We start from the raw sequence: 15111 nt of genomic DNA on the forward strand, positions 1-15111 counted from the left end.
TACTTCTGCGAAGTCCTATACTATAACGATACAGCTTTCCAATGATTCATGGTTTTCTATGGTGGTCTAGCATAGATCAAATTTATGAATTCAACCATACAATTATTTATTGCTTTGTTAACATTTTGCTTATTTATTTAATATATTATTTATAAATTAATAAACCATTTAAAGATTGTATATAAACACAAAAAGATATGAAGTTAGAATAGAATATGTAAAGTTGAGTTTTACAATTGTATGAAACTATCATCATCATCATCATGATTATACAGCACTGCTGTATATCGAATCATTCCCTGTGCATATATGTTTACTTTCTTTTTAGGAAACATTCTTGTTTTATCCTTAACTACTTTCACATCTGACAAATCATTTTACTTAGCAGGTGTAAATTTTAACATAATAATAATAATGCATTTGTTAAATTAGACTTTTGATCTCAGCTGATATACCAAGTTCATGGTAGTTTGTTAACTTCATTGATTGAATATACTGAACGTATATGTATATGCACATGGTTGTTATCTTTACATGATGCACACTATTTAAAAAAGAAAAAAACAAAAAACAGTGTAATAGGTGACATTAATTGAGAATGTAAAGTTTTCTTTTTGGGGTTCTATTATACATTGGTTAGTAATGGATATATATATACATGTATGTTTTTATTTGTATATGAATAAATACATCGAAAGGGAGTAACTATTCGGACAATATATGATTGGTTTGATTTGAATAGAAATGTGTAGTTACATTTAAGGCAAAACACACAAAAAAATAATAATTCTGTGTTCTATTACTGATATTCTATAATTTTTGTATCTGTGCAATAAGTAAATCTAGTTTGTTATTGTGTATAATTTCGAGTGTGTGTGTATATATGTTTGTGTATGTTATTGTATATATACATACATATAAGTGCATGGATACAATAGGCACAGTTCAAGACCTGCAAATGTTGGATCAAATTAATATATATATCTATTCACATGTTACCATTGAAAACCTTAATAATAATAATAATAATAATAATAATAATAATAATAAATGTAGTAACCGTATCTTATGATTGGTAAACCAGATTTCGGATCAGTCGAATACACATAGATAGATAGATATTTGTGTGTTTACATAATCTATAAATGAATATACATATGTGCTTGAAATTTAACAAATAACCCCTGTTATTATTATTTTTCTAAAAACGTTAACTAAAATATTATTATTATTAGAGATTACTTGAAATATCTTTCATCTTTATCATCATCATCATCATCCTCATCAGCAGCAGCAGTTTTCTACATTGTTAACACACATAATAATAATATTAATGTTAACGCGGAAAAGCAACTTATTAATGCACTTTAAGCAAATCAAATAATTAACCTATTAACTTAATACATAATGAATTTATCAACTATAAATGTAACTCATTCAATAGAATCTTTATCTTCATCAAGTTCACCAGAATTATTAAATACTAATACAATGTTAACAACTAATCATTATACTATAAATTCAAATCTACCATCAATCATTCAAACAAATAGTAAATTAAATGGTAATGAGTTGAAATTAAACTCTAATCTATATCATCCACCACCACCACCTCCTCCTCCTCCTCAACCTCCTCAACCTCCTCCTTCTCATGATCATCATCATCGTCCACAACAACAACATCATTATCATTCGAATTATCAACAAGAAAATCATGAAGTAACATCATCATCATCATCGTCGTCGTCGTTAGCGTTATCATCTACATCAACATCCAATGGGATAATATCAATGAATCATTTAACCAATTCATTATTATATCCATTTTCATCAAATTTATTATTACAAGAATCATTTATTCATTTAATTTATTCAACATGTTTAAATATATTTGATAAAAGATTAAATGATGAATTAAATAAATTTAATGAAAAATATGAATTATTATTCAATGAATATAATGAAACAAAATATCGTTTAAATAAATTAGAAACTATAATACAATATAATAATAAAATGAATATTCCACTAATACCATTACCATCATCTTCATCATCTTCATTCTTGTTGCCATCCTCCTTAACCTCCTCAACCTCCTCCTTAACCTCCTCCTCATCGTCGTCGTCAGATTATCTATTAACTTCATTGAATTCATTGAAATCACAACATTTCAATGAATCAATTATTGATAATAATAATAATAATAATAGTCATATGATGAATACATTAAAAGAGATTGATACGAAATGGTTAATGAATTGGAAAAATAATAATGAAGATTATTTGAGTAGTATAAATAGTTCAAAGAATAATTTATTAGCGCCTATGTTAACAACAACAACAGCAACAACAACAAGATTAGATGAACAACAGCAACAATCAATACAAAGAATAAAAGATAAAATAAAAGATAATCATCCTATAGAATTTGATATCAATCATTTATCGAATTCATTTATTGATTCATCAATGAATGAGAATAATAATGATAATAATAATGTAAATTATCCAAAACATTTATTTCATGAATCTAATATAAGTCGATTACATAATCATTTTTATAATTTCAACAATGTAATACCATCCTCCTCATCATCATCAGCAGGAGCAACAGCAGCAGCTGCTGCTGCTTCATCATCAGCATTGTCAATAAATAATCAACATTTATTATGGAATCAATGGATGGTCAATTGTATAAATTCTGTTAATGGATTATTATTATCATCATCAACATCATCATCGTCATTATCATCACAATCAATATTAAATAATTGTGAAAAAATTAATCCTTTCACTATGTCAGATATGGATACTATAGAAGGGAATCAAGTAAGTTATTCATGAATATAGTGCGTTTTCTTTATTAATAGATTATTTATACATTCGTTTTGTAATTACCTACTAATATCATTCAAGTATACATTTAATAGGGTTTTCTTTTGATCAAATGAATTCTTGAAATACTATAAGCAATTCAATATAAAATGAGTCTAATAAGAGAAAATATATAACACTTGAGATTATGAGTCAATTAAAGCTAGACCTTTATGAAAAACTTGGAAGCACTAAAATGTCTACAAAAACACCTTCTGATACTAATCAACATATGCTCAATAGTGACTGACTTCAAGAGGTATTTCTTGGAGTTCTAGTGAGAAGCAGTGACTAGTGGAGTTCAACCGGGTCTATTGCAAGATAATAATAACTCACTGAAGACAATGGTGGATATACTATTTTAATAGTTGAGATCATGAGTCAGTTGAAGCCACATCACCATGAAAAACCTAGAAGCACTGGATGGTCGTCTCGTCCTATTGAGGGACTTCTCAGTAGTGCACATACACGACAAATTAACAGTTCTGTCAATTTATCATTGTAAATCAGAAATTCAAAGGATAGAATGTTGCAAATCCATAACTATTACCTTACTATAATGATAAGAATAATTGTTATTTCAACGAGTTTCTGTTTCTTACTTCTTCATTGATACTGACGATAAATATTGAGTGCTCGCCAGTTAGAAGTTAACAGTCCAGTCAATCAACATCTAAATAATGTACATTCTTTACAATGCATGTTGCCAGCAACCACGATATCTTTGATTGAACCTTTTTGTAACTTGTACAATTAACGGTTGTATACTTTTGAGAAACTCACCTCAATAGATTATGCGATTAATAGTCATAATGATCTATTAGAACAAACAAGAAAACAGATAATTTATTGAAATATCCACATGGCAGAAACAGGTAGTCCATATGTTTAAGCAGGCCGCCTTATTATATGTCATAAACGATGATCTTCAAGCATCAAAATGTTCAGAATAAATTATTATGTTAAGTGGAAGTAAAGAAAAAGCATTTTGCAGTAATAAATGCCTGACACCATTCTGGATTCTTTAAACTATTTCAAGAATCTATAAACACTAATCTGGTGTTAACTTATGAATTATGACAGTATTTGAAAATCTTCAACTTAGATTACCTAATAATATTCATCTTGGTTTAAGTATGATCAAATATTCAAACCTACTTGGAATCTTTTACAGATATAAAAGAATTTATTAGCCTTTCATATACTGTCTATGAAAAATATCGAAGATCTTCTGGTGATGGTTTAATTTATCACTGATCTGATCATGAATCTAAGTATTTTGATTCAGTATTTGATTAGGTATTATTTCCAACCAGATGCAAATATACATATATGGAGCTGAAACTTAGAGAACTACTATAATCATCATCAAGAAGGTACAAGTATTTATAAATAGTTGTCTACGCAAGATACTCAATATCCATTGACCGGATACCATCAGCAACAACCTTCTGTGGGAGAGAACAAACCAGATTCCAACTAAAGAGGAAATTAGTAAACGACGATGGAAATCGATGGGACATACATTACGGAAATCATCAAACTGTATCACGAGTCAAGCACTAACTTGGAATCCTGAAGGAAAACGGAAAAGAGGAAAGTCAAATAACACATTACGTCGGGAAATAAAAGCAGATATGAAAAGGATGAATATCAACTGGAAGGAGCTGGAAGGGATTGCCTAGGACAGATTCGGATGGAAAGTGTTGGTAGGCAGCCTGTGCTCCTCCATGAGGAGTAAAAGGCAAATATACATACAAAGATTACTTGATCAAGCATAATTTTTGCACATGACCATGTTATCTATGTTAATGACTGTCTGTGGTTGTTGATATTAAATAAGTAGTTAAGTCGATTGTTTATTTTTCAATGATACAGTCAATAATGTCTTGAATAATTAAAAAAACTAAGATGATTTTTAATGGTACTTTTCCTGACATAATTCATTTTTCTTATAGTAGTCAGCTGACTAGACTATAAAGTCTCTATAGACTATACTAATCTATAATCCTATCAAATCACAGACATAGAATTATGTATCAAGGATGATTTTTAATGCAAAATATTAATACATATGACTATGACTACTAGTTACCTTATTGCATAATGTAATGACATTTGAGTGTCAATGAGAATATTCACACAGAGTATACAGATATAGCAAGATAAAAGACCTTAAAGTGAATGGAACCTGTAATAAAAATCTTATCAAATACTTTATCCGTATTCACTTTATACATATTCATCATTTAGAATCATGTCTCTTATTTGAATTTTGTGTTTTGAAAGAAGATGGTTAAACTGTTCCTCTTTTGATTGAGATCATGAACCGATTGATGTTAGACCACCACAATTGAAAACCTGGAAGTGCTGGACGGCCGTTTCGTCCTCTTGTGGGACTCCTCAGCAGTGCGCATCCATGTTAGAAACTATCACCATTGGATGCCGGCTCAGTGGTCCAGATGGTTAAGAGTTCGCGCGCGAGACCGAAGGCCCTGGGTTCGAATCCCGCGAGCGGGGTCGTGGATGCGCACTGCTGAGGAGTCCCACAATAAAACGAAACGGCCGTCCAGTGCTTCCAGGTTTTCAATTGTGGTGGTCTAACATCAATGGGTTCATGATCTCAATCAAAATCTTAATAATCTCCACAACCCCTATACTAGTGTTCCTCTTTTATCATCCAAAATAATTTAGCAGTATGTTATTCAAAAAAGAAACATATACACTTTAGAAGAGCAATACTTCTAAACCATTTACATCGTTTTATCAAGACGGTTGTACTACTTCATAATAGTTTATTTTAACTAGGAATTCATAGAAAGTCAGAAAGTACTGCTTAGCCATTGTAATCTCATTTTAAACTTTTCAAGAGTCTTATAACCAAAGATGGATAGTGGCTAGCAGTGGAATTCAGGACGTGCATTTCGTCCTGTTTGGGACTTGTCAGCTGGATGTACCTTCATCTTCGTTTATAATGCTTGTGACTTAAGACAATATCGAGGCAGTTCGCACAGTATGCACATATGCTAATAAAAGACTGATCAATTGCAGTCTTAAATAACAATGGGAAGATTCAAGTAAACAATACCAAGTGATTTTCAGTATTCTTCCTAGACGCTTTCAAATAGAGTGTAAATAAAACTTTTAGTAGTCGTAAGTGGTTTATATTTTATAAATTTCGTCAGCTTGTATTAGAACATAACCATCAACGATTGTCATCTATGATAATTCATTAAACACTACGCATAGTTTTTCATTTGTTATTAACTACTTAATACAATATTTGTGGTATCTCCCAAAATTTTGCTTTTTACTGAATGGAAAGATATCCAAATGTTGTTAAGGTAGGCATAAAAAACGGGTTGTTTGTTAGCTTGATCAATAGAATAATAAAGTGAGCCAGATTAGTATTCAGATTTACTATCTATTATTATGAAATCACCAACTTCTAGTCTTAGCCATGTTGATAGATGCAGACTAATTGGTTGGAGACTCTTAGTGACATGGATCAGAATCAATCACAATGGTATAGGTGTATACACTCTCTGTCTTCCCTTAATCGATGAGGTTAAAATTACTTTATACCTTTATTTCTACAAACTAATTCTTTCTTCCTGTATTATATCCTTATACACAATCTTTATTTTATATCTAACTACCATTGAAGTGACTACTCTTATGAATTTGGTGTTCATCTTGTTGTGCTAATGAGTTGTGGCAACTTGAACCGACGTATATATGTGTCTGATCCTACGTTGTAGCTGACTGACTGACTAGTGATATTTCAATTATCAATTTCCAAAATGTTTTAATTCTATCACAAGTTAATGTAGATAGTTTGAGTAATATAAACTCGAGTAAGAATCTAAATTTCTAGACGTTTACCGACCTTATATAAGTCACCTACCTACAGAACGGATAACTTATTCAAGCTAATTCAAATTTAAGGAACAAATCAGATCGAACTTTTAATACATACAAACAAAGTCTATTGTTTTAGTTATTTTATTTAGTTGAATGTAGATGAGATCTGAAACACGATTTGTGTATTTGTACTCATTTGAGTAGGTGTAAATATCGCCTCTTTTATTGGTCTGAAACTATGCTTTCCATTAAGTATCTGATTCAATACTTTTGATTGGTAAGAATGTATACAGACAAACTTATATTGATATACAACAAGTAAGTTAATTTGAATGCGGTAATAATATGGCCTAGATCAGTTCAAATGATGTTCTCTGATATTATTTACTAAAGCTATCCAAATCTTAGGTGGTCTTCGTCACTGACTGTAAAGGTCAGTAAATAAATTCAAGAAGCACTAGACAATCGTTTCTTCCTAAAGCAACATTCTTCAGCAGTATGCACCTATAACCATACTAGGGACAGAATCTAAAAAATTCAGATCTGGTGATATACTCTGAAACATTAAACTAATGACTTGACTTTTAATAGTAAACATTTCCAACTATAGGCAATTAAATTTTGTTGCCTTAAAATGTAGAGTAGAATATTTTTGTCATGTAGTACATGGTTTAGAAGAACTTCCAGAGATGTTCAGAACAATAAAAACAGAAGTGGAGTGATTTAGGAGGTATTTTTTTAATAATAGGACTGATGGAATTGTCTCGAATGAAATTAGGAAGACGAACAGCCTGAAATTTGGTGACCGTATATCTAGACAGAGTTTAGCGAAACTGTCTGTTTGCTTAAATGAGTGTAGTTAAGTTTTTTTCTGAAATTCCTTAGATACACGTTTAAGTTTAGTTTCAAACACCGTTTTTCTAAGATTTAAATTTTAAGTACCATGTTTGCTTATTTTGTTACGTTATTACAAGTTTGGCGTTTTGTAAGTACATTTCTAAATGATCTAATAAAATGTAGTTGACTTACCTCTGTCTATACTAATTAAGTCTTAATTACATAAATATTGTCTAGCAATATCTTAATTCAGCTTTCGTTTTTAGGATAAAATATACATTATACTTATTTCGTATCGAAAAAACCCCATAATTTAGTATTTGTTTTCAACATAAATGATTCTGAAAAGAATTTTTTCTTGTGAAGTAAATAATTTTAATAGCTGCGATCATGAGTCAACTGAAGCTAGACAACCATCGAAAACCTGGAAGCACTGGATGGCAGTTTCGTCCTATCATGAGATTTCTCAGCAACATGCATTCATAATCCAGCCTCGCGAGATTCCGACCCAGGATCTATCGGTCTCACGCGTGAACGCCTAACCTCCAGACCACTGAGCTGGTCGGCATCCACTAGTGTTAATGTCCAACTTCAATTAATCCAACAAATATGCATTTGAATTCGATTAGATTAAACCACAAATTTTCATCAAACAACTACTTAAAATGACTTAAGTTGATGATATTTGTAGAAGGTAAACTCTTGATAATTTTGTTATTCCAGAGATCAGATTAATTTTTTAGTTGTTTTCATCATATACTATCAGTATTTATGATACTACTGAAAACATGACAGATTTTGGATTGATAATCTGTGCTAGTATAGGATTCCATTACAATACTTAACGATAACTAATCCATACCCTAGGAAACGAACTGTATACATTGAAATGAACATTTAACTTTTAGATCAGTAAGATGAAATTCAATAATCAATGTTTTTTTCAATAATCAATCAACCTATGACAAAACATGATAAATGCCACTGGTGGCATCTGTCTTCATCACTAATAAGAGCTCATTGATTATTCGTCATGAAGATTTGTTGCAGTTTATTGAATATCGCTTTCAAATGTTATAATTGATATTATATTAAAGTATATTTTCTATAATTTTTAATGGTGATTTTATTAAAAATCAGTTCCCGAAGTACCTCAGATATAGAAAACATTTTTTTTTAAAATCCTCCTCTGAGTCCATGTTCTCGAATTATCCAACATCAATTTACAATTGATAGATAAATATAATTGAGCTTATTTGATGTTCTATAGTTTAAATTTTATTGAATACCTATTCATTTGAGTCAGTTATAACGTGGGAGCAAGCACATATATGCATCGGTTCAAGTTGCTATACCTTATTAGCAGAACAAGATGAAAATCATGTTCATAGAAGTAGTTACCTCATTGATAGTAATATATAAAAGAAAGATTGTGTATAATACAGGACGAAAGAATTAGTTCATCATTGTGATCGATTCTGAACTATATCACTCATGATATTGATAATGTAATTAGTTAACGAAATCTATTCTCATCTTTAAGATTGTTTAATAACAAACCTACGTAACTAGTAATATCTAATCAATTACAGTAGTGTATTAATTAATCTTTAATTAAATTGTAATTATAATCAATCTTAAAATGATCTGAGTCAATCCAACTTATGTATTGAAGATGGAATTGTAGTGAACAAGAACACGGGTGGGGACAACCGAATGTATTTAGAAAACAAAATTTACAGACTATCTCAATAAAATCTGAATACCATGAAGTCAATCGTCAATTTGCAAAATATTAATGCATCATATCAAACTGGACTGTTTCCGTTGCAAACACTAATCCATTGTCTCCCATTCTATTGTACATGCGTTTTCTTACAAATTCCATCGTGCTCTCGCTCTTCCTTTCTTGATCTTCACCTCATCTTCTGCTGCCAGATATTACGTTTTAACTCGCGACACATACTACTTATATTGATATAAGTAGCACACACCACAGTATCATTACAGAATTAAGTATAAAAATAAGCGACAAAACTGATTGAACTAATGTTATGAATAAACAAGTGTTGTAGTTTTCAGACTAAATTAACTGCAAGACATCATATTTCTTGTCTAACGATCAGCTGAGGATGATTCTTGTGTAACTGTGTATTTAGAGTGGAAAAAAAACTTGCAACAAGGAAATTAATTACACTCAACATAAAGATAAACTTAGTTAGGAATACTCTCTGATGTTTGTTGATGCTGCTCTCATTCTCTCTGTTTTATTTTCAACTCAATCTGAAGTACGTCGTTGATAAAGTGAATAGTTTATAACTAGATTAGTCAACCTAGAAACATAGCACGACTTGGATGGTCCACAAACTTACATTGTAGTATTAATTTACAGATAATGAATAGATGTGTTATTGTTCTAATTGTATGTTATAGCTAGTTAATCTCGCTTAAGTTATGGTATGATGTATATTACTGATCCAAAGTGAATATAAATTACAAAATAGTTAGAATTTTAAATAAGAGGTAACGGTGAGACTATAATTTATGGACGACCTTCGAGTGATGTCAGACTGACCTTGATAGTGTCCAATTGATAGCCAGGACCAAATGAGCTTTATGAACCTATATAAGGAATTATAATTATAATTCACAGTTGATGATTAAGTTTAGGAATTAATTTTCGGCTTTTCATCACGAACTGACATCAACTATAATGCCAAAACTATATTTAACCAAATGCATGAGTGAATTTAGCTCCAAACTCCGAGACCTGTTATCTTATAGTTGATTGGTTAGTTCATAAATTATAGTCTCGTCGAAATAACTTATTGAATGTATTAAAACCATCTTTCTTTTTCAACATGAACTGAATAAACAATCAGACACCTAAATTGTTTGCATGTTATTATTAAATCACATATTAAATACGAAATGTAGGTATTGCATTCTTTAAATCTATAAACTCCAGCGAAACCTTTAAAGGGGATTTGTGTCGATTCATTTAATTTTTAAGCTCTGTTCGTCATAGGTTGATTTCATTTGAGATGCCACGGATAACTAGAAAGCACTGATAAGTTATTTAGTCCTGGTACGGTTCTGACGAATTTCATTTATCTTGAAAGTAAGACGGTTGTCTTCAAGAGCGTTGGATTATCGTTGTGCTAAACCGTGGCTTGATTAAAACTGGAATTGTACTACAGAATGTCAACCTGCTAGTTCTAATAGTTCAGCATTCTCCATGAGACTTATAGGTTATATCTTTAATATAGTTGTGGTAGTGGATAGTTCATGGATTCCATGAAAGGATAAACTAGCTGTCCAGTTATACTTGATTTTCGGTAGCCCACCAATTTTAATAAATTTGAGATGAATACAGCCTACAAGCGAAATATAATACGGATCCACTGGTCAGTCTTAATCAGCAATAACCTACTCTAACAGAGAACAAACCAGTTTCCAGTTGAAGAGGAAATTAGGAAAGAGAGCTGAGAATAATATATCACACCTTACGGAAATCAAAGTGTATTATAAGGCAAGTCGTAACTTGGAATGCCCATGGAAAGAGGCAAACTAAAGAACATATTACATCGGGAATCGGAAGCAGAATAGCAATTATGAGATAAAACTGACTGAAGATTTCTGGTAGTTTGTCTATGCTCCAATTGTCATTTATATTAAACAAGTACATACTTTAAATCAGATTCAATCTATTCCATCAATTTAAATTACCTTTTAACCGTATCATACTCCATATTATTCGAAAATAATGAATTTTTCCAAAACATAAAGAGGATGAACTGCTTGCAGTTAATTTAGTCTGAAAACTATAACTAATTACTAGAGAAGTGGCTTAAGATCATTACACTTGCTTATTCATAACATTAGTTCAGTCAATTTTGTTTCTTATTTTTATACCTAATTCTATAATGCTACCATTATCAATACTTAACCTGAAAGTAATGAATGTATTTATCTGAATAAGTGGATAATTTGGAAAATAATACAGAATATTTGTAAAAGCGGCCTACTTGTATATTTGAGCTACCTGTTCCTGCCATCTAGATATTGCAACAAGTTAACTGTTTCCTTGTTTGTTCTGATACATCATTATGTTTAATAATCGCATAACCTATTGAGGTGAGTTTCTGAAAAGTGTACGACATTTAGTTGTACAAGTTACAAAAAGGCTTGTAGTGACCTTTTATCAAGAGAACGCGATTGGTATAATGGAAACAATTATTATTATAATGAATTGTACCAGTGATTGTTTTACTGTACTTGTTTGTTTAAATGTACTATTAAATATACATTCCTCGGTTGACGGTGACCTTGCACGAATTCGGTTACGTTCAGTAGTCCCACTTGTATTCTTTGGAACGATCTCGGCATTCTTTCGATACCACGAGATCGCAAACAAATATATCTTATTACAACCGTCAATTGCCTTCTGGTTTTTTACCTACGAATGGATCTAAAGCAGTAACTTGCACGTAGTCCCAATATAGTGGTGATCATAATCAACCGCGACTCGACGCCACGATACAACCCTATAGGCTCATTTAGAGATATTGTGGTTGCTGGAAATATGCATTGAAAAGAATGAACATTATTCAGGTGATTCGTGAACTGCTAATTTCTAACTGGCGACTATTCGATATTTATTGTCAGGATCGACCAAGAAGTAAGAAGCAGAAACTTGTTGTAATACTTTATGTTGAGAATTCTATATTGTACCAAAAATATAATATTGAATAATGGTAATGATAATCAGATAAAAGACTTCATTAGTAAAACATCTAATATATAGAGAGTATGTAATCCATTTCATACTGAAATCGTTAGTTAAGTCATTGTAGTATAAACTTGCATCATGAATGTCCTAAATTAATCTTAATTCCATTTAGTAAGCTCAGTAGAAACTAATTGTATTAATTTAAAGGTTTAAGTTGTTATTAAATCAAATGTTTGAGGTTTACTGACTAGATTTTAAACGAGGAAATGCGCCTACAAAAATACTTCTCATGTATGTATTATATTCACTTTTCTTTCAATTTCCAATCAGCATCAAAGCCGAAAATTCACTAATATAGCCTTTGAAAATTTAAGGTTCTTGTTTATAATTTGTATGTAGAGAATTTACGGGACTGAACAGATTTATTATGGTTCTTCAATGGTTTTACAAGTCATCATCACCAACATCATTGGAGATTCCAAAAATGAATAAGAAGTTGAAACATTTGCATAAATGACTAACAATTTGTTCGGTTGACGTAGATTACAAGCGATGGTTGTCAATTAACAAGTAGATATTCATGTTAAATAGTTTTCTCACTTGATCTGATCACTGATCTTGAAGTTATTTATCATTATTTCGTTAGCTGATAGATTATGTCTAGTTCTAGAAAAAGAATGAAAATATCACAGTTAAATCATCTGGCACAAAGTAAATAAGTAACATTTTCTTCCGGAGTTACAAACTGTCTTCATCATTTTAAACTCAGGTATAAATTACGAAAGTTGAATCCACAAATAAGCATACAAATCTTATTTCAGCTTTTAAAAAGTACGGAAGCATTTTGATGAGAAGAGTACTCAAGTTACCTATGAGCATAAACGATTATATAACGACTACATAGACAATCGATTAGTAGCAGAAACTAGAACTAAACGCTTTGAAAATTTCCTGAATTAAAAGTTCACTCAATTCCTTTTCAAAGGTCTATTTTTAATCACTGAAGAGGTTTTTGTGAATATTATAGTAATGTCAATGGTTGAGATCACGAGTCCATTCAAGCCACACCACCATGAAAAACCTGGAAACATTGGACGGCCGTTTCGTCCTAGTATGGAACTCCTCATCAGTGCACATGCACGACCCCGACCCGCAGGAGTCGAACCCAGGATCTATCAGCCCCGTGCGCAAGCGCTTAGCCACTAGACCACTGAGCCGGCCAGCATGCAACGGTGTTAATGTCTAATTTCAACTAATCCACCAAATTGAGCGACTCATCCACCATTGTCTTTAGTGAGTTACTATTATCTCACAATAGATCTGGTTGATCTTTACTGGTCACTGCTTCTCACTAGAACTCCAGGATATACCTCTTGAAGCCAGTCACTAGTGAGCATATACTGATTAGTATCAGAAGGTGTTTTTGTGGATATTATAGTAATTTTAATAGTTGAGGTCCTTAGTTAATTGAAGCTAGACCACCATGGAAAACCTGGTTCAAATCTCGCGAGGCAATATCGTTGATGCGTACTGCTTAGGAGTCCTACAATAGGACGAAACGGCCATCCAGTGCTTCCAGCTTTTCTATAGTTGTCTAGTTTCAGTTGACTCATGATCTCAACTATTGAAATTACATTTTAGCCTGAATATCTTATGCCTCTATATTGTTACTATTATCCTAAATTACACGAAATAATTTCATTTATAAACGTATAATCTGAATAATTCAGTTAGTAATTTTATGTGAAAAAAATAAACGTAACATTATACTCTGTGTTAGCTAGTTCTCGTATTACGTTTAAATTGATTCATAAATTTTTATTCAATTACTATAGTAGGTAAGTGATGAAATAAGTCAACATTCATGAAATTCAACTTAAATTGTCATTATAAAGAGGATTTCAACAGTTAAAAGTATTTCCAATGATAGTAGTTGTTAAGCACAGAATACCTGATGTTAACGGTTGAAGACATTTTGGTCACACTGTCAGGAACTGGCTACAATCAAGTAATTACATTGATTAGTTATTTTCCTCTTTATCTTCATTTCTATTATTCCTTTAAATATTCCCTTTCATTTCGTCTTCTATATCCGTATTATCAATATTTAGTCCTTCTAAACATCAATAGTATCGTAATTATTTTGTCTCCTTTACCACTTATCTTATTAATTTCATCTCGTCATATTATTGTAGCACGATAATTTGGATTAATAGACATCTTCACAGCTCTTTGCTTTGATTTTGATCGACAGACTTCATAAGAAAACTTGAAACATTTCCAAGTGAATATTTGACTAATGAAACAGTTAACATTAAGTACTTGACTATAGTGTAAGTAAAAGGGTGTAGTATAACAAAGCAATATAAACATTTGAACATTCTTTAATAATAATAAACGGCATTTATATTACAATTGTTAGTTGAACAACTATACTTTATAAGTATCAGAAGGGGTTCAGAAGGGGTTTTGTGGAAATTGTAGTAATTTCAACAGTTGAGATCATGAGTCATTTGAAGCTAGACCACCATGGAAAGCCTGAAGGCACTGGACGGCCGTTTCGAATCCCGCGAGGCGAGGTTGTGGAGGAGGAGTCCCACATTTTGACGAAACGGCCGTCCAGTGCTTCCAGCTTTTCCATGATGGTCTAGCTTCAAATGACTCATGATCTCAACTGTTGAAATATACTTTATAAGCTGATATCGCCAATTATGGTAATCGTCCAGTTTAACAGTTTATAGATTTGAATCATTAGTTGAATGAAACACTTTGTTCGTTGACAGTCCAAACAACTTCATGGATCT

At 31.4% G+C, this 15111-nt stretch overlaps 1 protein-coding gene across 1 annotated transcript in view; it reads left to right on the forward strand.

Annotated features, from left to right (window-relative positions):
- Positions 1 to 1407: 1407 nt before the first annotated feature.
- Positions 1408 to 15111, forward strand: part of MS3_00005820 (uncharacterized protein) — a gene marked incomplete at its 5' end in the record, with an annotated part of 75219 nt that continues 61515 nt past the window's right edge. The window contains one exon of the mRNA XM_012938669.3: positions 1408 to 2829. Within this exon, the coding sequence (XP_012794123.3) occupies positions 1408 to 2829 (1422 nt within the window). The remainder of the gene's footprint in view (positions 2830 to 15111) is intronic.

This window comes from Schistosoma haematobium, chromosome 3, assembly GCF_000699445.3.
Source record: "Schistosoma haematobium chromosome 3, whole genome shotgun sequence".
Taxonomy (NCBI): domain Eukaryota; kingdom Metazoa; phylum Platyhelminthes; class Trematoda; order Strigeidida; family Schistosomatidae; genus Schistosoma; species Schistosoma haematobium.